This window comes from Taeniopygia guttata, chromosome 4 (assembly GCF_048771995.1).
Source record: "Taeniopygia guttata chromosome 4, bTaeGut7.mat, whole genome shotgun sequence".
In the NCBI taxonomy this organism is placed as follows: Eukaryota; Metazoa; Chordata; class Aves; order Passeriformes; family Estrildidae; genus Taeniopygia; species Taeniopygia guttata.
Window position 1 is genome coordinate 15,717,173 of NC_133028.1, and position 22,455 is coordinate 15,739,627.

The 22,455-nt window shown below is 39.8% G+C and overlaps 3 protein-coding genes across 5 annotated transcripts in view; 2 read left to right on the forward strand and 1 right to left on the reverse strand.

Moving 5' to 3' along the window:
• Nucleotides 1-245: 245 nt before the first annotated feature.
• Nucleotides 246-15,187, forward strand: LAP3 (leucine aminopeptidase 3). The gene is made up of 13 exons (XM_002193767.7): nt 246-668; nt 1,069-1,184; nt 1,495-1,549; nt 3,292-3,397; nt 4,542-4,701; nt 7,348-7,509; nt 8,496-8,654; nt 9,370-9,494; nt 10,847-10,935; nt 12,044-12,146; nt 13,720-13,799; nt 14,449-14,561; nt 14,672-15,187. The coding sequence occupies exons 1-13, from the start codon at nt 261-263 to the stop codon at nt 14,868-14,870; spliced, it is 1,875 nt and encodes a 624-aa protein (XP_002193803.5). The 5' UTR covers nt 246-260; the 3' UTR covers nt 14,871-15,187.
• Nucleotides 15,188-16,159: 972 nt separating this feature from the next.
• Nucleotides 16,160-18,290, forward strand: MED28 (mediator complex subunit 28). The gene is made up of 4 exons (XM_030270812.4): nt 16,160-16,443; nt 16,529-16,595; nt 17,412-17,524; nt 17,952-18,290. Exons 1-4 carry the CDS (start codon nt 16,297-16,299, stop codon nt 18,147-18,149), a joined length of 525 nt encoding a protein of 174 aa, XP_030126672.1. The 5' UTR covers nt 16,160-16,296; the 3' UTR covers nt 18,150-18,290.
• A 1,465-nt stretch (nt 18,291-19,755) lies between these two features.
• Nucleotides 19,756-22,455, reverse strand: part of FAM184B (family with sequence similarity 184 member B) — a 37,273-nt gene continuing 34,573 nt past the window's right edge. For 2 of the 3 annotated variants that reach the window (XM_030270809.4, XM_012573661.5), the window contains 2 exons: nt 22,050-22,252; nt 19,756-20,505 (listed from right to left, as the gene is read on the reverse strand). In XM_030270809.4, the coding sequence (XP_030126669.4) occupies nt 20,415-20,505; nt 22,050-22,252 (294 nt within the window). In that variant the 3' untranslated portion in view covers nt 19,756-20,414. The remainder of the gene's footprint in view (nt 20,506-22,049; nt 22,253-22,455) is intronic. The other variant, XM_030270811.4, reaches the window with a different exon arrangement.

The following is a 22,455-nucleotide window of genomic DNA, read 5'->3' on the forward strand; positions in this document are numbered from 1 at the left end:
GAATGTAACCACAGTCATTCTCATTGGGTTGTTTCGTGGCTTTTTTTTTTTTTCCTACTTTTTTATTTCTTTTTAAATTTCAGTCTGAAATTGTTACAGCTTTCTCGTAGAAAATCACGTGCGTTTGCAATAAAGTTTTATTTTTCCTAAATAATTGACATTTTAATCTTCAATATGCAAATAAAGCATTCAGTATGCAGACTAGGGCTGCCGAAGTCTGTGATAAACCCCCGAGAGAAGCACGACCACCTATCTAGAACATGCCACGAGTGGGTAAAAATCCCCTGCGAAGCCGATCCGCCCCTGGCAGGAGTCGAGCCGGAGCAGCGGGAAGGCGCACCCCGCCCGCCGGGATGCCGCTCGGCAGCGCTCCCGCGCTCCATCCACGCCGGCCCTGCCGCGGCCGCCGCGCACCGCCCCTCGCGGCGCGGGCTGATGAGGCGCTGTGCGCGCCGGGCCGGGCCGCGCTGCTCCCTTCCTTCCTCCCCTCCCCTTCCCTCCCCTTCCCTTCCCTTCCGTCCGTGCTCGGTGCCGTGCTCGCTGCCATGCTGCTGCCCTGCGTGCGGAGCGGGGCTGCGCGCCGCCTGGCCCGGGACGCGCCGCGGGCCTGCAGCTGCTCGGCGCGGCGCCCCCCGGCGCGGGGCTACAGCCGCGGCGCGGCCGGCAAGGTGAGCGGGGCGGCCGGGGTGCGTGTCCCGGGCTGCGCTCGGCTGTGCCCCGCCGTCAGGAGTGGGGCTGCTCCCTCCGCTTCTCCTGGGTGTGCCGGACTGGAGGTCTGCTCTGGCGGGGAGAAGCTCTTTTGTACTTAAAATTAATGATTGAAAGAGTTTTTGGCTTTATGTGATCGGCAAAATTATTGTAAGTTCATTTATGTTGTATCTGACTTCTTTTCCACATTTTAAAGTAGTTGTAGTTGATCCTGGTTTACAGAAGTGCATCAGGTTAGATAAATTCAAAAACTGAGATAAATACACACAGAAATAGCAATAGTTTGAACGCGATGCTCACTGACTCTCTGATGGGTCTCTAAATTTCGTGTTGTTTACAATAACGTGTGTCCTTTTCTAGGGTCTTGTTCTAGGAGTCTACACTAGTGAAAAGGATGATGGTGCTGCCCAGTTCACTAGTGCGGGAGATGCTTTTGATAGGCTTGTGTCTGGAAAACTGAGAGCACTTCTGTCCCTGTAAGTGTGTGATAAGCTTCTGAAATTGACTAAAGTACCTACAAATACCAGTAGGAATGATATTTTTTTTTTTCATTATTACTGTGTCCATATCGCTGTCAGACTGGAATTTGCTTCAGCGGTTTGGAGGGGAACTCCCATGATAAAACCAATCACTGAGCAAACATGCAAAACTGTCCTCTGCTCTGCATCAGCACAGAGCCAAGCAAATGCATGTGTGGCACACTGTGTGATCATGGAATAAATGTAGTACTGTAATATTTATCACAAGTAAGGCCTTCTGTATTGAAAGAATCTTTTTGTGTCCTAGATGTGGGCCACCTTTGAAGAAAGGCAAAACACGCATATTTCATGGTTTGCATCAGGTATGAATTTTGTGGGTTTTATGCTAGTTGATTTATGTGTGAAGTTTGTCCTTATGTTTAATTTTATGCTGAGTTCACTGCTGTGCTTGTCTAAATGGCCAGCTCTGCTTCCCTCTTCTTGACTGCTTCAACTCCTGTCCTGCACTGCCCATGTTTGCACAGCCTTTTGCACAGTCCTGTACTCCCTCCACCATGCTGCAAATGCAGAGGATGTGAACAAGTCTGCCCCAAAGGTGCTGCTCTCTGAATAGCTGCTTCCTGAATGAGCTAAAGCATGGCAGTTTTGGATCTGACTTCCATGCCTCCTGTGTCCAGGAGCGGCGAGTCTGTGAGGAGTTACTGATAGATGCAAAGACCTTCCAGACCTGACAGTTCTAAGAAAAGTTAGTCCCTTCATAGGCTTTTGTCAGAGGTTTTAAGTGAGGTGCTTGAAACCTCTGAAAACACGATATGGGACTTTTCTTTAAGCAGGACTTTTGTCTGCACCGGCATGATGGATCACAAGGGTATGAGATGAGGATTCATCTGCTCAAAGTCAGGCTTTTGGTGTCATTTGAGAAGCTGGGATAGAACTAATGCATGTATGTGAAGCTGACCAATATGGAATGATTTGTGCCTTTCTGGAGTCCTAGCTAGGCAGGCATGTGATGTGACATTAGGTCTCCCTGTCTAAGTAACTGAATCTTACATGAAGGCCATTTAAATAATACGAAATAAATCCATTTGTAGTGAGAATTGGCTACCATGTGTAAAATCCTGTGTGGACACCCCACACAGGTGACACTGGAGTTGGTAAAAAGGCTCTCAGAAATTTCATGGAGGTTGAGTGCACTGAAGGTCCCATTGTCCCAGTTCTGCATACAGGATGGGCTCTGAAGTGAGTAGCAAATCTCTGCAAAAGAAGACAGGAGAATGTTAACTGGTATCACTGATTTTCTGGAATGCTAACACAAGTTTCATCATTTTGTGGACTAAAGGACTGAAGTGTAGTAGTTTGAAAGCTGATTGTTAGAGACTGACAGAGATGGGAAAGCCTAACATTAACCTAATTTTTTTCTCAAGAGCTATAGGAGCATTATATATGTTCACATATATAGCTTTGAGTTTTCTACAAATTAGACTTCACTCTTAAAAAGCTCCTTTAATACTCGCTACTTCTTTCCTTCCACTTGCATGCAGCTTCTAAGGCAAGCATGTAGTCTGTTGTGCTACATTGTTTTCCTGAGCTCTGGAGAGGTGTACCCCTGTGCAGCTTTGGTTTGCTACCGGGCAAATCCTGCCAGCAGAGCTCCTGAGATGAGCTAACACATTGAGCTTTTGAAGTGACTTTTTTTTCTTGAACATAGTACTGTGCCGAAAAAAGGTTATGATTCTCCAGATAAATTCTGTCCTTTCTTACAGCTTGAAAGCTGGATCTGCTTTCCAAGGACCCTTAGGCTTGCCCTTGGGAGTATCAGATTCACCCTGTATTGACTATAAAGTCCTGTCTGCCATGTGCATTGCTCATGATTATTAACTGGACAGCAGAATAACTAACTTGTACTTCTGTGGCAGATGACTGGGAGCACAGCATAGCAGCACCATGCAGACACTCTGAATGGAAAGTGTCTGATATAGAAAAAGTACTGCATGTATTTTTATGCTGTGCTTGGTTTGATTTGGAAAATAAAGTCTTTTTAACAACTCTGCTGTGGCTGTAACAATGAGGAAAGTGAATCCATTTGTGTGTTGGCTTCATCTAGGACTTTCCAAGTGTGGTGGTAGTTGGCTTGGGTAAGAAGAATGCTGGAATAAATGAACAAGAAAACTGGAATGAAGGCAAAGAAAATATTCGTACAGCTGTTGCAGGTTAACTGTTTTTAAAATTTTTTAAGCATTTTGTTTGTAAAACAATTGCAGTTCTGCAGCATGTTCCACTTTTGAAGACCAAGTCTAGATATGCCTTTGTTTTGAAATGCACAACTTACTGCATGGTTTGGTAAATGCATTTACTTGTCACTGATACTCATGTAAATTTTTCCTTAGTGAGCAAGGAGTTATCAAGAATGTAAATCAAATCTGAAGACAGGTAACCGCAGTTATTTATATCGAATAACTTTCCTAAACAGTGTGGTATTGAAAAGGTACTTGTCTAATTAGTATTTTTGAGCCAAGGAGCATCACAAAATCGCTTTATGGTCACTCTGTACTTAAGTACACACATATATTATATATATAATATATATATATAATATAAATATATATTTAAGTATGCACACTTATTTCATAACTGAGATATTTGTGTTATAAATTAATATCTTTCACAGCATCAGTTCTATGATTCAGTATGTTATCTGTTGAAGACAGAGAGGGCTTATCTTAATCAAGGATGAATGCTGCATCTAAGTGTGTAAAATAAGAATTAGGAGTTCTCACTGAAGACTTTTTAGTCTATGATTGGATGACAGCTGTTTGTCCAAAGTGCTAGCTTGTAGCTGCCATTAACATTGTTAATTAATGTTTACTTTGTAGCTGACATAAAATATTGTTAAATTATTTGGGAACAAAATAGAATTTATGGAAAACATTGTTTATAAAAGTGTATATAAACTCATCTGGAAGAAAAGAACAGTCATATTCTTGGCAAAAATCTAGATTATGACAAATTCCTGATACCTGTAGATAGTTATAATACATAGCAGAATGATAGAGCCTTGCTTTGCCATAGAATGAGCTTTAAGGAGTCAGAACAACCGTGATCTTTCCTTTTTTATTCTTGTGAAACATTTTAATAATTATAATTCATCAACTGATATTTTTAGTAAAAGTTTGCCAGTATATGGTCATTAGCATTTTTTATTCTTCTGTTGCATGGTCTGTTTAACTGACTTATAAACTCAGCTATCTTGAGTTAGAATTATTTTTTCCTTGCAATGTCCCATTGATCACCTCAGACAGCTGTTTTGCTGTTCTGTGCAATAGTTGGCCTTCAGTTCTGTGCTGTATTTTTCAGTTGGCTGCAGGCAGATCCAGGACCTGGAGATCCCTTGTGTGGAAGTAGACCCCTGTGGAGATGCACAAGCAGCTGCAGAAGGTGCTGTCCTTGGATTGCATGAATATAATGAGCTGAAGCAAAAAAAGAAGCCTGTAGTTTCTCCTCAGCTACATGGAAGGTGATGGCAAAGGAAAGCTTGCCTATTTTTTCATCTGTTTATTTGCTTATTTATAAAACTGTATGCATGGCATGATTGTGCATAAAAAACAAAACTGAAGGACTAGGGCTAGCAATAGTACTCTTCTTATCTCCTACTCATTTGAATTTCCTGAATTATTTTACATCTCAAGTATATTTATAGTGTTTGTTCCATGTGTTTTGATGCCATATTCAGAGGTTAAAGGTAAATAAATGCTGCTTCATAGAAAAGAAGACCAGGATCAAAATAAAAATTAAAAGCTATCTGAAGAGAAGTTTTGATATACTAGCACTTCTGTTGGTATTGTGTGCCAGAATTGTGGAGAAGAAATATTTCAAATTCCATAAATAGATAAATCCTTTGGAGAATCAGGAAATGCTAACTGACACCAGACCAGTGTGCTGTGGATATATTTTTCATAGTTCATTTGTTATATTTTCATTCACAGAGTATAGTGCAAGAAGAGAAGCTGGGTTCTTCTACTCTCTAAACAGACATCACTTACCGAGACCAGAAAGTAGAACCAGGGCTTTTGGTTTCAGAACAATTATTGGAGTAGACTTTGGATGTTTGGTAGAGGATATTCTGTCATTCAGGGAAGAGGTATCTCCTGTATGTACTTTAAGCAGGAGCAAGTTCTTCCTTACAAAGAAGTTAGTGAAATAAAGTGGAAGCTGCTTGATTAAGCGTGTCTTGATAAATTATATGTAAAATAAACACTCTTCCTATTTTGTAGCATGGCAGATAGTTTAGAAACTGATTAAATTTGTATTAAATAAACATTTCCTGAAAACATAGAGGGTCCTATGACCAGTTATGGAAGTATTTTTTTTAATACAATAATTTAGATTGGAAAAGACTTCTGGAGGTCATTCAGTCCAGGTCCAACTTGGATTAGAGATAGTGTGGAGATTACATGCAACATTAAAGCTTGGCCTTTATTTAGTTCACATTTTAGTATCTCCTGAGTTGAAAATTCCACAGCCTCACTAGACCATCTGTTCTGGTTCTTAACTTCACTCATATTGAATTTTTTCTTTGTGTCCTATTGCATTTTTCCTTGTTGAATCTTGAGATTGTTGTCTGTTACTGTCTTAATGTGCAGCTCTGAGGTGTGTCTGTGTTCAGAAACACTCCTGCTTCAATTCATGTTTTCTCAATTTGTCTGCAGGGATTATGTGTGAAAACCTAGCTAAAGTCAAGAAAAACCACAGAATTGTTTAAGCTGGAAAGGACCTTTAAGATCAGTTATATCCACTGTGGTCCTCTGTGACAAACCCTCTCACCACAGAATTCAGTTAAGTTGGTCAGGAAAAATTAAGCTGCTGCAAGTCTAAAATGTTGGTTCCTAGTGACAATCTTGTCCTTCATATACCCAGAAATGGCTTTCAAAATTACTTTCTCTACAAACTTCTAAAGAAGTAGTCTAGAATAACTGGCTTGTTGTTCCCTACATCCTCCTTGGCATTTTTCAAGATGCATATTTGTCCTTTTCAGTCATCAGGGACCACATTCATGTACACCTTTCAAACTGAAAGAAGCCTAGGCTTGCAGTGATGCCAGCCAGTTCCCTTAGAACCCTCAGATGTGTGCTGCCTGTTACCCAGGACTTGTGTGTGTCCATCATCCTTAAGCCAAGTTTTAAGTCTCCCTTCCTGTCATGAGGAACATCCCTCTTCCTTAAACTCTGTTGCTGAGCACAAAGAACTTACGCATCTGGAAGATCTTTATAATTATTAAGGCTGATGCAAAGCCAGCATTGAGAACTTCAGTTTTCTCAGTATTAGTAGGTTGCCTGCACCATTTAGCCAGTGAACAGTGTTATTCCTGCCCTACCTTTTGCTGATGGTGTACCTGTTGAAGTCTTCGAGGTACCTTTCCCACTTCTTGCCAGTTTCAGTGTCAGTTGACATTTGGCTTCTTAATTAAATCTTTCCATATCCAGGTAGTATTTCTATATGTCTTCTGCATTCCTCTATCATTGTCTTGCTCTTTTTAGAGGCAAAATCCTGTTCAATGCCTTGCTTTGTGATAACTTAAAAGTAAGTAAGTTGTCTCAGTAAAATGAAAAGTTTTTTACTGGTCATCTGTCAAAGTAACCAGAGAAACATCCCCATTTCCTACACAGGCAGTTCTGTGAATGTTTGCTCTGTCATTTTTTAGTGAAGTGCCTTGAATGCACTGGAAAATGGGGTCCAAGTTCCACTCTTATCACATTACCATATTTCAGTAAAGGGAAAGACAGAATTGGAGACTTTATATGGTAAATAAAAACTTTGAAGGTTGTTAAAAGTAATGTGATCACAAACTTTGGAAGGGGTATTAAACCTTGTGTTTAAGGATTTAAGCCAGTCTTTGATTAGTGAGGATTAGGATAAGACCTAATGAATTGGATAGATAATTTTCCATCTGTCTACTCTTGGATTCTCCTAGCTTTCTCTGAAGTATTTGGCACTGACTAGAACCAGAGATAAATTACTAAACTAGAGTGCTTGTACTTCGTTAGCTGTGATATTCTTAATTGCTCCAAATTAGTGATACTGCATTTTAAGAAAGAGAATATGTGAATGATTTTCTTTCTTTTGCAAATGTCTGTAATCCTGATTATTGTGTGTTGTTGTTTAGTGCTGAAAGCCAAGCCTGGCAAAAGGGTGTTATCTACGCTGAGGGGCAGAACCTCGCTCGGTACCTTATGGAGGCTCCAGCTAATTATATAACTCCAATCAAATTTGCTGAACATATTGAACAGAAGCTCAGAACTTTCAGCAATGTAAAGGTCCACATAAGGTAAATTCCATGGAAATGATTCCTCTGTAGGGTAGAGGACCATAACAGTAAGATAAGATACCTTCCAGGTTATTCAAATCTGAAGTTATTCAAATCTCATTTTCTCTTTGCTACTTCAAATGACAAAATCAGAGGAAGTGTTTGGGAAAAAGATGTGAGGGGTGCCCAGACTGCAGGCTGTTGTCAAGGATTAAGTGAGCTGCAGATTTGCAGACTAAGCAAGATACTGTGATGCAGTAAAATCATTAACTGTCATTTAGTCATGCAGTCAATTATTGCTTAATTAACACATGTGCTGTGAAAAGAAGCCTCAGTGAATAGAGGGCTATTAAGTACCTTTTGTTTTCTTCCCAAGTGGTTTTTTTACATACCTTTGCTTTTTTTGTGTAGATGTGGTAATAAAATATCTTCTATTTGTTGCAGTTACTTTTGGGATTTTTTAATAGTTTTTAAGAATGTGAGATGGAGCCATAAAAGCCCTTGCAAGTGAATTTGCACAGCTGGTGCTTTTTGCCCCTGAATTTCTACTTTCTGCTCTAAGGTAGAAATGGGCTTACTGGTTGTGCAAGTGTTGGAGACTGTGTGGTTGAAAGCAAAAGTCTGGGAGACATCTAGCTAGCAGAAAGCAAAATGTAACCTGCTGCAATATTGTTACTTCACATACTTTTAGTATCTACAGCCTCACAGGCAAGTGAAAGATCAGTGTTTCTGATACAGAAACTGTAGTCAAGCTGTTATTTTGTTGGGTTTTTTTAAACAAGACAGAACAAAAATCAAAGAGCAACTTTGAGGAAGTATTTTTCTGCTACACAAAAAAAGGTAGTAGTGGTTTGATTTAAACTACAGTTTCCAAAATATCTAATTAAAATCAAATTATTTGTGTACAAACTGTCAAGAATAATGATCTCTTTAAAAAATCACTTTAGTCAAAGTTTCCAGTTGGGATTAAAAAAAAAAAAACAAACTAATATATGTTTCTATTTCAGACCAGAGTCTTGGATAACAACACAAGAAATGGGAGCATTCCTGAGTGTAGCTAAGGGTTCAGCTGAACCTCCCATCTTTCTGGAGATTCACTATTTAGGGGGTGCTATTACAAATGACTCCCCATTGGTATTTGTAGGAAAAGGAGTTACATTTGACAGGTATGTATGCTTGTATGCCAATATTTTAATTACTAGAGGGAGAAAATGCTTTCCTGCTATTCGTGTTCAACAGGGAGTGCTTTTTCTTTCCTCAGTGCCATTGCACTGAACTTGCATTATATAGTAGCTTGTGCTACCTTCTCTGGCAATAAGACAACATCAGTTGTCCAAAGTAGGAAATACTACTGTCCAAGTAGTAAGAGGAAGAAGGAAATTCAGAGGGGAAATAAAATAAAGATGGTGCTATTTTTCTTCTAGTCCTGAACAAACCTGTGAATGAAGAATTTGCAAGTTTAGAATTACAGTATGCACTGGACATCTAGATGATGCTTAAGGAAATAGAAAATAGTTCATTCTTTGCAGCAGTTCCTTACTTTCCATGTCACATACTGCTGAACAATTTATCAGTCAGTTCCCCATCCATATGTTGATTTTTACCAAGTATACTATTTTGTTTGTTTTATGCACTGCTATTATGAAGACCAATGAGTTACTCCACTGGAGTTTACCGGGATTCTTGTGGTCTCCTAATTAGGAGGAAGTAATATTTTATCTGAAATTAAAACCCACATACCTTGCTTCCAGTGCACTTACTAGGGTTGTAGAAGTATTTGGAGCACCAGGTCTAGCATTTACTGATATTTAGTGTTAACACACACTGATGGACAGAACATCATCAGTGTACGTGACATGGAACGTGAGCTGTTTGTTCCAGTGGTGGCATTTCACTGAAGCCGTCACTGGGTATGGATGCAATGAGAGCAGATATGGGAGGAGCAGCAACTGTCTGTTCAGCCATTGTGACAGCAGCAGCTCTCAATCTACCTTTGAACATTATTGGTAAGTATTTTAACATAATTGGTAAGTGGTTTTGTGTGGAGAATCCAAAAATCTTAGTTCTACAAGGTCTCGTAAGAGAGTATTTTTCTAGTATTAGCAACAGTAAAAGCCGTGTACAAACATCATGGACTCTTGCACACCTATGTCTCTCACTCCCTTGCTCAATCTCTCTTCCATTTTTGCATATCAAAAAATTACTGTTCTTTACTTGAAAAAAATAAATTAGAACACCAAATCAAGATTTTTAATGTATTATTTTTACATCTTAAGTGTGAAGTGTTTGTCAATAGAGATACTTCCACTGTCTTTGAAAAGTCCTGATCCTTCATTACAAGATGGAATGTGCATCTCTGTATAATCGGTTAGAATAAAAAGAAGTCAGGAGTGCCAAGCTACCTCCATAAGTGCATGCCACAGCTGAACAGGAAGAGGGATCAGCTCTAGTTTCCTTAGGTGACTATCTCAGCAGAAAATTAAAACAAACCAAACCAGTCTGCTGATACCTTTATGCATGTGCAATGATTTTTTTTTCGACAGAGGTAAAATTAAATCAGCTGATTCAGACGGTGTGGCAAGCCCAGTTGGCAATTACATGGAACAGGGTCTGCAATAAGTTTTAGTTTGAGAAGCTCGACTTTAACTGGTATTTAGTCACTTCTATGCTTCAACCAGGAGAGGGCAGCGGTGCCCGCGCACATCCTCACGGCGATGGGGAGGGCTGGCAGTGGAGCGTGTCTGTGCATCATGCACTGAAAAGTGGCGCTCCACTTGTGGACTTTGTGCCTGGTGCAGGTTTTCTCTATGAGTGGTGGAGTGCCTTTCGTTCCATGATCCCAGTCATAGTTGCAGTTTTGACGCTGAGCCTGTTTTTTGCTCATTTCTAGTTGTTCTTGGTATGGTTGGAGTTATGTGACAAGCCCTTGGACCACTCTAGACATTATACAATGAGCACAACTTGAATGGCTCAGTGTGTTATTTGAGAAGTTTTTCATTTCAGAAAGAAAGAAGTTCCTTTACATGTGAATAATTATATATGGGAGACATGAAATAGTATTTATTGCTCCTCTGATATCACTAAAAATGTAGAAAAAAAATGTAGGACAAATGTAGAAGAAAACCCTAGTGATAAAGTAGTGTTGGTGAGAGAGCCGGGTGGTGCATCATGCAGAGGAGTTTCTCTGATTGAAAACTGGACCATGTGTCTTTCATTAACTGGGAAATATTTGAGTTTCATTTCAAAATTACACTTGTACTATTTTCTTAAGGAGGTGTTTGGAGTTTATATAAGTGGGTTTTTTCTACTGCTTTTCTGAGAAGAAAACTAGTAATTCACTTTTCTCTTTGTCTCTGAGGTTTGGCACCCCTCTGTGAAAATATGCCCAGTGGTAAGGCAAACAAGCCTGGGGATGTAGTTAGAGCCAAGAATGGAAAAACAATACAGGTATGCATGTGAATTTTGGAATTTGAGTACTTTTAGTGAACTGGTTTAATCAACCAAGTTGACTGCAGTCAGAGTACATTTGGAAAAAACCCTTATAGATAAGCAGGGCAAATGTACTGTTTTTAAAATTGTAAGAAGCATGTTACTAATTAGAAATTGTTATTGTAGGGTTTTTCAAATATAGATTGAAGAGATGGGACATGTTTTATAAATTGCTCGGAAAAGCTGCAAAGTAAGGTCATTTATTGAGCAGCTGGAAAAGCTCGTTTGGCACAAGAGGTTGTTACAATGCTCATAAATACAGGCTCTAAGTCCAAATAAATAACATCAATTTCTTCCAGCAGACTCTTGAGGAGAATTCCTTGCTATCTGGAGTAAGACATCAGTTTCCTGCTGATGTAACCATGGTCTTTACACTGCCAAAATGCTCAGTACAATCAGAACTCTGAGTCATAGGGGCTGTTGGTTCAAAGGAGCCTGCCAAATCAATACCCAAGATACATATTTATTACAAACGGTTTCATACTCATCTAATAGATTAAATTGTCCTGAAAGTCATTGTGCTGTAGATCACTGATTTAATGCAGAAGTGGATGGCTTTCTTTTTGTCTGAATTTCTGTGATTCTGCCACTTTTGACTTGCCGAACCTTCCATTTCTTTGACATTCATCTCTGAAAACTGAGTTCAGTCACCCTCTGCTTTGAGGAAAAAGACTGGGCATGTATTCCCCCACTAAGCAGAAATATGCAAGAAAGTGCTGGTAGCTCCAAGCACAGGATGCAGCCTGTGTGCTCCCCTGAGACACCTCTCCAGTCTCCAGGCTCTTCTGAGGAGCCAGCAGTACAGAGACCCAGCATGCAGAGCAGGTTGTATTGCTGAAGGATGACTTAACCTCAGCTACAAGATATGCTTTTACTTTATACACATTACTGTATCAATGTTATATTTTTTCTTTCTTTTTTTCAGTGTAGTTTGAGTAAATTTTCATTACCTGAAGTTTCTAGGGTCTCTATCCAACAGCTATTTAAGATAATATGTGAGAAATACATCAGTGACAGATACATTTACAGTACTTTATCTATTTTTTTATTGATTTTGCCTTTGAAGGTAGATAACACAGATGCAGAAGGAAGACTACTGCTAGCTGATGCTCTCTGTTACGCCCACAATTTTAATGCAAGGGCTATTGTGAATGCTGCAACATTAACAGGTAAGCAGTGTCCCTTCCCTGCTCACTTTGAAGTCAGTTTTGTGTTACTCATTAGTTGGGCTGTGGATTAGTTGTTCTGTGTATATAAACCCCACCTTTATTTAAAGGTAACTGAAATTATTTTACATGTTTCAGGACAGCAGTGAGCACAGCCTGTGTGTCTCTGGAGTGGGGAGGGGACGTGCAGGGTACATGCTCAGCAGTGGAGATGAAGCTGGGTTGGTTCAGCCCAACTGGAGCCAAGAGTAGGAAAAGTTACACAGACTTCAGGGTTTCTGCACAGTGTTTCCCTGTGCTTCTTCCATCTCTGAGCTGAACCCTCTCAGCTCTCAGGCCTGTGTGCTGCAGAGATGGTGACATGTTCATGGAAGAGTCCTGCCCAGTCCATCTGGAGCCCAGACAGGCTCCTGAATGCCTTGCTGGGTGCCTGAGCTCTGACCCAGCCGGTGCCAGTTCTCCCACTCTCTCAGCTGGCTCAGGCCTCCATGATGGCAGGAGAGTCATCATCATTTGTTTGACTGAAGTATTTTTTGTGTAATTTGCATACTTTTAGGCATTATGAAATATGTTTTAATTGTTTCATCTCTACAGTTGTATAATAATGAAGCTGTAAATTTAATTTAAAACCAGTAATTTTGTATGCATGAGCTCACTAACAAGCTGTCATGGGTGAGGTGACTGTAGCTGAAATAAAAGCAAACACAGAAGAGTAATTCAGAAAGGACTCGACTCTGTTGCTTAACTAATATGCTAAGCAAAATGATTATGCTTATATAGATTCTCTGCTAATGCTTTAAATTATGTTCCATCTATTTTACTAGTTGAAATGCTGTGGAAAACTTCAATAGACAGAAGGGAAACATATTTTAAGATTGTTGGCTTGTATAAAAGTATTCTTATCTGGGATCATTGGGCACCAAGCAGGAAGAGGGAGGGCTCCCATAGAAATGTCTTTGACATATTTTGCTAAACTATTTTTTTTTTCATCTCATTAAGGATTGAGTGTTGGTATTAGAGAAGCAGTTCTGGTGCATCAAATAGATAAATACCTAATCCCATGGTTTTATATTTTGATAAGGAATATTTTAATAAATTAAACATTTTAAAAAGTATATTTACACATGATGTGCAAAACTCTAAGTGAAATTCACAAAAAAGAAATTATCAGCTCAAAAATTAAGAGGTCTATAAACTGGAAAAAGCCCATTCAATTGTTTTTTCTACATGAAAATAATAATATCTAGGTTTTTTAGAGGATAATGTTATCGTTTAATATATTATCTTAGAACTATTTCTAAGAAACATCAATCTGAAATCAGAAAATTTAGTTTTGTGGAAAACAGAATATAATGTTTATGATTTCTTGTGTTTTTTAGAATATATAATGTTCTAAAGATGGTCAGACTTTCAAAAATACCAGTGTTCTAAAGTCTTCAAGTTCTAAAGTCTGATAAATTCCTGTTACTGATAATGGGAATTAAAAATGGAAAATTCTGTGAGGAGTCAGAATGCAGGGAATAGCTCAGGTCCACCTTTGCCTTTGTCATATAAACTTGAAGGTGTGTTTCTTTAGGTGCCATGGATGTTGCATTGGGATCTGCTGCGACTGGAGTGTTCACAAATTCATCTTGGCTTTGGACTCACCTCTATGAGGTAGGTCACCTGCATTCTTGTTAAATCATAATAGCAATAATTCAGTGATATGTCTTATTGAAAAGTTAGTACACTACTAAAAGTCTTTATGCAAATCTGAAAGATGTTATGTTTTGAAGTTTTAGAGGAATTATGTCAGTACTATATTTATTTGAAAATAATGTTGACTTTTTATTACTAGCTCTTCAGTGAGAAGTAATATCATACACCAAACATCTCAAGGATCTGCGTGTTCTGATAACTCACTACATATGCATAAACTCTGGACTACTGGCAGTAATTAGTTCATGTTAAAAAGATAATTGATCTTGCTTAATAACACGGATACAGAAATTCAGAAAGGAGTGGCTGAAGTGTGATAGATCAAGGAAGCCTCTGAGGGGAAGGATTTCTGTTGTCAGGGAAAAGGAAAAACAAATCAAAATTGTGGTTTTTTGATGTTGCTTTTTGACGTAGGCTAGCACTAAAGTACCTAAAAAGCAGGATTGCCTGTTTTGTTTTGCAGACAGTGTATTTCTAAAAACCTAGTATCTTGGGCTGAAGATTTTTAGACTGGTAAAACATAAACAAAACCCATGCATGAAAACAGGGCTTACAAGTGCAGTTAGAAAAAAAAAAATCCCAAAATATTGTTGGTTTTTTTTTTTAGGCCAGCATTTTGACAGGGGACAGAGTTTGGAGGATGCCTCTTTTTGAGCATTACACAAAACAAGTCACAGACTGTCCTCTTGCAGATGTGAGTAACATTGGAAAGTACAGCAGGTAAGATGAACCAATACCTTCCATGTGCCCCTTTCTTTCAACCTATTTATATATAATATGTGTGCTGTTGGAATTGCTTTGGGAACAATACATCTTTCTGTTTCTCGCAGAGCTGGAGGAGCATGCACAGCTGCTGCATTCCTGAAGGAATTTGTGACTGCCTCTCACTGGGCTCATTTGGACATAGCTGGGGTCATGTCAAATAAAGATGAGGTGCCGTATCTCCGGAAGGGCATGGCAGGGCGGCCCACGAGAACACTTGTTGAGTTTGCAGCTCGATTAAGTCAAGACAGTCACAATGCCAAATAAAAGTACTTGTTCTGAAATCATCCATTCTGCCTTAAGAAATCTTAAAAGGTATCATTCATATATGAATGCCCCAAGCATATTTTCACTATGGCAATTAACTAAAAATGCATTTTATAAATTATTACTTGGGTAAGAATATCTCAACTTTGAGATTTTTCATCCCATACCATATTATGCAGCTTAAAATAAAAATTGTTCTGTTGGAACAACTGAAATATTTAATAACAAAACATGATAATGGGACCTATTGAGACACCTGTTTTATATGTAAAGTAGGCATAACTGTTGTAAACAATAAATACCTTATTTGGATGTGAGTTTTGATTGAGAGAGAATAAACAATTTTGATTGAGAGAGAATACATGTACCTCAGTTTTGAGTGTAGGTGGTGTCAATGGGAGCTCTGCAAAGTTTTTAATAGAAACACCATTCTGTCATTTTTTCCTTAGAAAAACGAAACTGCTTTTCGTATGTGCTGAGGCAGAAATGATGCTGAGTGCTTAGCATTAGCATGGCTTAAGCATAGAATTATGTAGCAAGTTATAAACATGTCAAGAAGTGTATATTGTAACTATTTTTCAGAAAACTAGTGGGTGCAAGTTAGTGTTTGTGTGTTTTTTAGGGGGACCTGCCCTTATCTCACATGGTTTTTGTCATCCTGATAGTTCCCTCTTACCTGGTGTGAGGTGGCCACCCTCCAAGCAGGGACATTATATCCAGAATCAGTTCAAACATCAAACAGACCTGACACTTAAAATGTGAGGTGATGTTTTCTTGACAATTTGGGGGATCCAAGCCCATGGGGTGGGGATTTGTTTTGGTTTAGGGTGGGGTTTTGGGTTTTTGTTAAATGCTGTTGCGGAACAAGTGATGCTGAAGCAGTGCTTACCTAGGCTTGCACCTGTGAGACAGGCAGGGCACAGGCTGGAGGAGGAGGGTTCCTCTGGGGAGGATGGCTTTGCTGTCCCTGCTTGCCTTGTTCCAGCAGGGCCAGTGCTATCCTGGGGGGGAGTGGGAAGAGTGTGGCCAGCGGCTTGAGGGAGGTGATCCTCCTCACCTCCTCTGGCCTGCTGAGGCCATTTCTGGAGTGCTCTGTCCAGTTCTGGGCTCGGCAATGCAAGAAATGGAGCTACTGGAGAGGGTCCAGCAGAGGGCTGTGAGGATGGAGGGTCTGGAACATCTTTTACGAGGCGAGACTGTAGGAGCTGGGTCTGTTTAGCCTGGAGAAATATAACTGGTCTCATCAAGACATTACAGTATCTCTTAGGCAGGTGCCAAGAGAAGGGTGCCAGACCCTTTTCAGAGGGCCCAGAGAAAGGGCGAGGGGCGAAGCACGAACCCACAGCCGCGCTGGCCCGGGGGGGGGTCCGGCCCTCGGCGGGCGGGGCCGCGCCGGGCCCGCCCCGCTGCCGCTGCCGCTGCCGCCATGGCGGGCGCGCTGGGCGGGATGTTCGGCTCGCAGGCCCCGGGGCCGCCGCCGGGGCCGCCCGGCCCGCCCGGCCTCATCCCGCCGCCCGCGGGGCCGCGCAACCCCAACAACACGCTGGTGGACGAGCTGGAAGCGTCCTTCGAGGTGAGGGGGGGCAGCCGCGGGCGGGCGCTGCCCCGGCTGCGCCGGCCCCCCGCAGCCGCTCAGCGCGGTGCTTCCCTGCCCGCAGGCCTGCTTCGCCTCGCTGGTGAGCCAGGACTACGTGAACGGCACGGACCAGGAGGAGATCCGCACCGGTGAGCCCGGGCCGCGAGCGGCGGCCGCCCTGCCCGGCGGAACGCTGTGGGAGCGGGGGCAGGAGAGAAGCGCACCGGGAATACCCGGGGTGTGGTGGGAGGGTCGCAGTGTGCCAGTTGTCTCCTGGGGCTGGGTTGGCGTGCAGCGAATGCGTTTAAAGCGCCAGGGAGGTGAAGTGGGGCATTCGAAGCTGAACGAAGCGGTTGCAGGAAATGGGAAAGGCCAAGCAGCTCTATAGCTGCTTTAGGGCTTGAGTGACACACCTCCGTGGAGGTGGAATAAATATTGGTATGATAAGGAGTTTGAAAAGGGCTCTTGACTTAGAAGCGCAGTTGTCTCTGAAAATTTTCTGAAACTTCACTCAAATGGCGTTTCAAAATCGGCATAAATGCTTTAAAAATCTTTTCTGGATATTTGACCATATTCATGTGCTGTCATGGAACAGCTTTTATTACCAAGACAGTAGTGTGTAATATATGAGGGCAGAGTATTCTCCTCAATAAGTGCGTAGTTTAGAACCCTACACTGAGCTTGATGCTTAGGCATGCAACCAAGTTCCATGAATTATTTTATTACTCCTTGTCAGAAATAAAACATGGGAGGAAGTGTTACCCTGCACTTCTAAAATAACTTGTATGTTTGCAAAGCAGTGAATTACACAGGGACTTACTGGTTTATAAATACATTAATTTAGATAGTCTGAATATTTTCGTTCTGGAAGGTACTGTGAAAAGTGTTTTTAATAGACCAGTACCATTACCAGCCTGAAGTCTTATTTTTTGGAAGCTGTTCTTTAAATGTTATTATATGTTTAGGCGTTGATCAGTGCATCCAAAAGTTTCTGGATGTTGCAAGACAAACGGAATGCTTTTTTCTACAAAAAAGACTGCAGCTATCAGTCCAGAAACCAGAACAAGTAATTAAAGAGGTATGTTAATTTACCTGTCCTGTGCTAGATCAGATGAGTTCTGTACCTTCATCGCTGTGTTCATAATTTTGGGTTTCTCAACATGATACTGTTATCATAACTCTCATCATGAACCTGGAGAAGCTGGATACCTGCTGCTGTATGGAGTATTGGAACACAGCTGATAATTTATTGGAAGAGACTCAAACTAGTTAGTCATATTTTGCTGGGGATGGTGATCTCTGAAATGTGTGACATAGGTGAATGGCACTAGTGCATTCACACTGCTTTCCCTCTGTATCATTAGACACTTTTCCATTATTCCATTTTTCCACTGTAAGTTCAGCTTGAAAATTCAAGGTCCAAAGAAAGTTACATGCTCTTTATGTGGGGTGGTTATACTTCTGAATACTGTCTATATACTAATACACAATTTTTTCATCCATAGGATGTTTCAGAATTAAGAAATGAATTGCAGAGAAAAGAAGCATTAATTCAGAAACATTTGAGTAAACTGCGACACTGGCAACAGGTACTGGAAGACATCAGTGTACAGCACAAAAAACCTGCAGAAATGCCTCAAGGTCCATTAGCTTACTTAGAACAAGCATCTGCAAATATTCCTGCTCCAATGAAGCAAACATAATCTTCAGTTTGACACAGCTCAATATTTTAAAAGCAATGGTGTTCTTTGTATGCTTTTTGTATAATGCAATTTGTACTGCAAATAGTGTTAAAACAAGCCAAATAAATTTTCTTATTTTCTTCTTTTCTTTTATTACAGAAATATGGTTTTATGTTTTATGTTTTAATGGAAAATATTCAGAGTTCCTGTTCAGGGTGTTTTCTGGTAGAAGGGTGTCTCCCAGAATGCATCCTGTTCCTTCTAGAGAGGGTGGTGCTTGCTTTCCCCTCTGTCTTTTTGGTATGATCAAAATATTTGCAAAGATTAGTGTTTGATTTTTTGGGAATATTTAAATGTTTGTGATCCAGTAATTATCCATGAGTACCACTGCAGAAACACTCTTAGAATAGTCTGTATGTAAGTCAGATCACTTTTTTTGAAGTAAATTGTCACTCTCCATCGTACTGGCTCACCTTATGGAAGGTGTCTTGGTATATTAAAATTTGGTTCTTATGGGATGAACTGAAATGGAAAAGCACACACAAAAGAGTGGGAGATGTAATGCAGACCTGGTGTTACTGATGTTCTGACTCTCAGGCTACTGAAGAGGTGTTCCAAAACACCTACCACAAAATACAGACCACTCATTGTGGAGGTAGGATCACCATCACTGTCCAGTATACAGAATTACCTTCTGTTGCAGTGCTCTATTTAGTCAGTTAAATGTAGCCAAAAAAGCTTTTGGAGGTAGAAATAGCAAAAGAGTCCTATGTGTTACTAAGCAACAAATTTAATTCATCCATATAACCACTTTTCTACATACAGTTTTCTAGAGGGCCAGCATTGAATAGTTAATTGTTGTAACCCTGGAAATAAGATTTGCTAATTGTGTATTGAAATTTCTAGTGTTCTTGGGGCAGCATGGATGAAAAGTAATGAAAACAGTGCTGTACATTTCCATCCTCACAGATGCCAAGGTACCCACCAGTGTTACTGTACACTATTTAATCTCTTGATTACAAGCGTGAAAAGTGCCTTTTTTCCAAATCTACTGCCAAACTCACTTTTCCAGCCAAACAGTTGCTCGTGGAAAAAATACTAGATAACTGGGATGAAAAGGGTTTGGCATGTAGAAGTGTTCTGCCCGCCCTTCCACCTTTGCACCACCAGTGAGATGCAGTGGCTTTTTTTGTATGAAGTGATTGCATCTTCTGGTGTAGCTCTTGCTGGCTGTTGGATATAAGAAGAGGTTAGGCTGGAAGTACCTCTTTGCATGTAGAACATTTTTTTAGGTAGCTGGGCCCTGTTCGTGTAAATGAAAGGGGGATTCAAAGCAATTGAAGAGGAACTATCCTGTCTTAAATAGCAAGCTGCTGGTTGCACATTTTCCTGCCTTTTACACTTAATGGGTTAATTACCCAAGAGCCAACTTATTCATTGGTTCTTTCCTGCCAGCAATGAATTAGCATGATCTGATAAATGTAGTCATTCCTCCACTTTGCTTTTAAGTGGGCATAAAATTAGTATGGAGTTAAAAGGTACAAGGGTGCAGCTGCCATCACTGGAACTCAGTGCACAAGTCTGACTTGTTTCAGCATTAACAGAACTCTTTGGAAAAGCACAGAAATTGGATAATTTACAAGCTTTAATGTTCATAGTTACACATCATCCTAATTTAACAGGCTGATACAGATATTGAAATTCAATGGGAATATTACATAGCAAATAGCTGACTATACAAACCAGTTTATGAAGCAAACCAGAAATTATTTCTAAACCAGTCTGCTATAAACATGCTAGTTTTAAAGGTACACTACATGCTGTGCAGCTTAAAATTAATTTAACAAAAAAGCATTAAAAACTTTTAAAATTACATTATTATATGCAGAACTTTAAACAGCTGATGAAGCAAGCATATAAATGTGCAGAAGGAAGATATTTTTTCAGCTGGTGCCAAATTGACAAAACAAAACAGAACATATCAGAGTCCAAATTCCATATTTAATGAAATTGTGGATTGATAGAGTCTCTTCGTAAAAAATCTTTTCACATAACTGTATCCAAACTTTTCCTTTATTTTTTACAGAAGTTGTTAAAAAAAAAGCATTTTCCTGAAATTCATGCCTGTAACTCCATAGTTATTAGATCCAAGAGAGTGCAGGTATTTCCTAACTTAGAAATTACTTTTTTTTTTTCTTTCCTTAAATCATCTATTAGATTATCATTCCTAAAAAGAAAACAGGAATGATTTTATAGTAATTCTGAGAAGTACGGAAATAGTTTGCTTTAAAATGAAAAATACTTAGTAAACCATTCTTGATGCGGAGGGTCTTGTTTTTTGTCATCTTTGGTTTGTGGTGGTTCAGTGCCATGTGTCCTGTGCAAACAAATAAGAATTAGCATCACCAACCTACTTACTTACAGTCTTATCAACATGTAATACTTTTCCCAGAAAAACTCATCATCCCATGAATGGTTCTGTGCTCACATGAAAGGATGAGGCCAAAAGGTGCCAGCTACAGTTTTAGTGGGATCTGTGCCAGGCAGGGAACTGGACTAGCAGCACTGATTGTAACATGAAGAAAAGCATGAAGCAGAGCTTAACAGCTATGGAGAAAGATTTGAACATAGTTCTTAACTTGACACCCCCAAAAAATTAAACAAAGGATGCTTCAAGGATATGTAGTTTTGCAAAACAGAGAATGGCAGCTGCAATTTGCTCTTAAAAATACAAAATACAATGTATGCATTAAAAATGTTGGGTAAAAGTTCTATTTGAAACGGAAAGATTTATCTGAACACTACCTGGCATTCATAATTAATCCTATTACATAGTTCCTGTCCTGATTTTCCACCATTCAGGATTATTTTAACATATGATAGCAAATAGGACTTATGATTGATTGATTTAAAAGAATTAAGTGAGTAGCAGCCAAGCTAACCTCAGACTCCCTGTACATTTGTTTCCCTTTAAAACAGAAATCCCATTTGCCTTGACAGTCATCTGGCATGACACAGCACGTTTTTATCTTAAAGTGGGAATTGCCAAACAGGATCTAAGCTTGTGTCCCAGGTTGTTTTTGTCAGCAGTCAGCACCATCTGCCCCCAAGGAAAGAATTCTCTTGCACATAATTTACAGGATAACTAAATCTCCACCAGGAGATAGCTGAGAAGGCTAGATTTTGCCCTGAAATACAGTGGTAAGGTTTGGGGGTTTTTTAACTGTATATTAGCTACTTCCATTTTAACTATTTCTTGAAGAGAGCATCCATGAGAGTTTTAATGATGTTATAACACTGAACATAGTTTACATAATTCAAAAATTTGACAAACTGAAACTCCTCAGAGAGAAGAACCCACAGAAGTTAAGTATATGCTAATCAGTTTTCAAATCTCTAAATTGCCAAATGATCAGGTTAGATTCATTCAAATACCTCTTAAAATAAAAATATGGCATCCATATCTACCAAGTGCAAGATGAAGCAATAAAAATAAGAAGGAAGACACACAAGACACACATCCTTAACAGAACCACGGAAAGATGCCATGTTCACAATTAACTACGTTCCTAGTTAAATACTTGCAGCTCCTTTTCTTTTTTTTTTTTTTTTTTTTTTTTTTTTTTTTTTTTTTTTTGTGTGTGTCTGTGTGTGTCTGTGTTTTGGTTGGTTGGTTTGGTTGGTTTTTTTTTCCCCCTACCAGGAGAGGTTGCAAGCATAAGGTCTGCTGGGCAGGAATTGTAGCCCACTTTTACAGTAAAGTTCTGGATCTGTCTGCAGAAAACCAAACACACAGAGTTCACTGCACAGTAGGAACCTTGTATATACATTGTTGTGTATTTCTATGTGCCAAATGTGTTTGAATTGCCTACAAGATTCTAAATATGAATTCATTTATCACCATACAAAATGGACAAATACCTTGTGGCAGCACTGTTGTCTGAGGACTGTGTTGATGGAGAGCCCACCCGGAGGCAGCCAGAACTCCGGTCTAAGCTTGCAGATTTTGTTATTTGAGGAGCACTTCTTTTTGATCTCAAGTCACCGCTCAAAAAGCTCTTTGCATAAGAAGCTAAATTCGGAACACTGACAACACGACTGGGCATCTCAACCTTTTTCTTCTGCTTTTTATTGCAACAGAAAACTTCATTACATACACAGTTTTTTACAATTTATTCTATGAAACCTTAACAATACCTCATTCCCAAATACCTTATAAGGAACACCCAAATAGGAAGATTTCTGTCTTTTTCTATAAGCACTTAAATTAAATGTTCAGGGTATGCTATATCCATGGATTTTGTCACCCAGTTAAAACAACGTGTAT

What these genes read in the sequence shown, in the direction of transcription:
- LAP3 (XM_002193767.7), top strand. Translation starts at nt 261, where the DNA reads ATGCCACGAGTGGGTAAAAATCCCCTGCGAAGCCGATCCGCCCCTGGC. An exon ending in TATTCGTACAGCTGTTGCAG is followed by an intron (nt 3,398 to 4,541) that starts GTTAACTGTTTT and finishes TGTATTTTTCAG; the next exon opens with TTGGCTGCAGGCAGATCCAG. An exon ending in TCTACCTTTGAACATTATTG is followed by an intron (nt 9,495 to 10,846) that starts GTAAGTATTTTA and finishes TTTGTCTCTGAG; the next exon opens with GTTTGGCACCCCTCTGTGAA.
- MED28 (XM_030270812.4), top strand. Translation starts at nt 16,297, where the DNA reads ATGGCGGGCGCGCTGGGCGGGATGTTCGGCTCGCAGGCCCCGGGGCCG. An exon ending in AGCTGGAAGCGTCCTTCGAG is followed by an intron (nt 16,444 to 16,528) that starts GTGAGGGGGGGC and finishes CCCTGCCCGCAG; the next exon opens with GCCTGCTTCGCCTCGCTGGT. An exon ending in CCAGGAGGAGATCCGCACCG is followed by an intron (nt 16,596 to 17,411) that starts GTGAGCCCGGGC and finishes TTATATGTTTAG; the next exon opens with GCGTTGATCAGTGCATCCAA.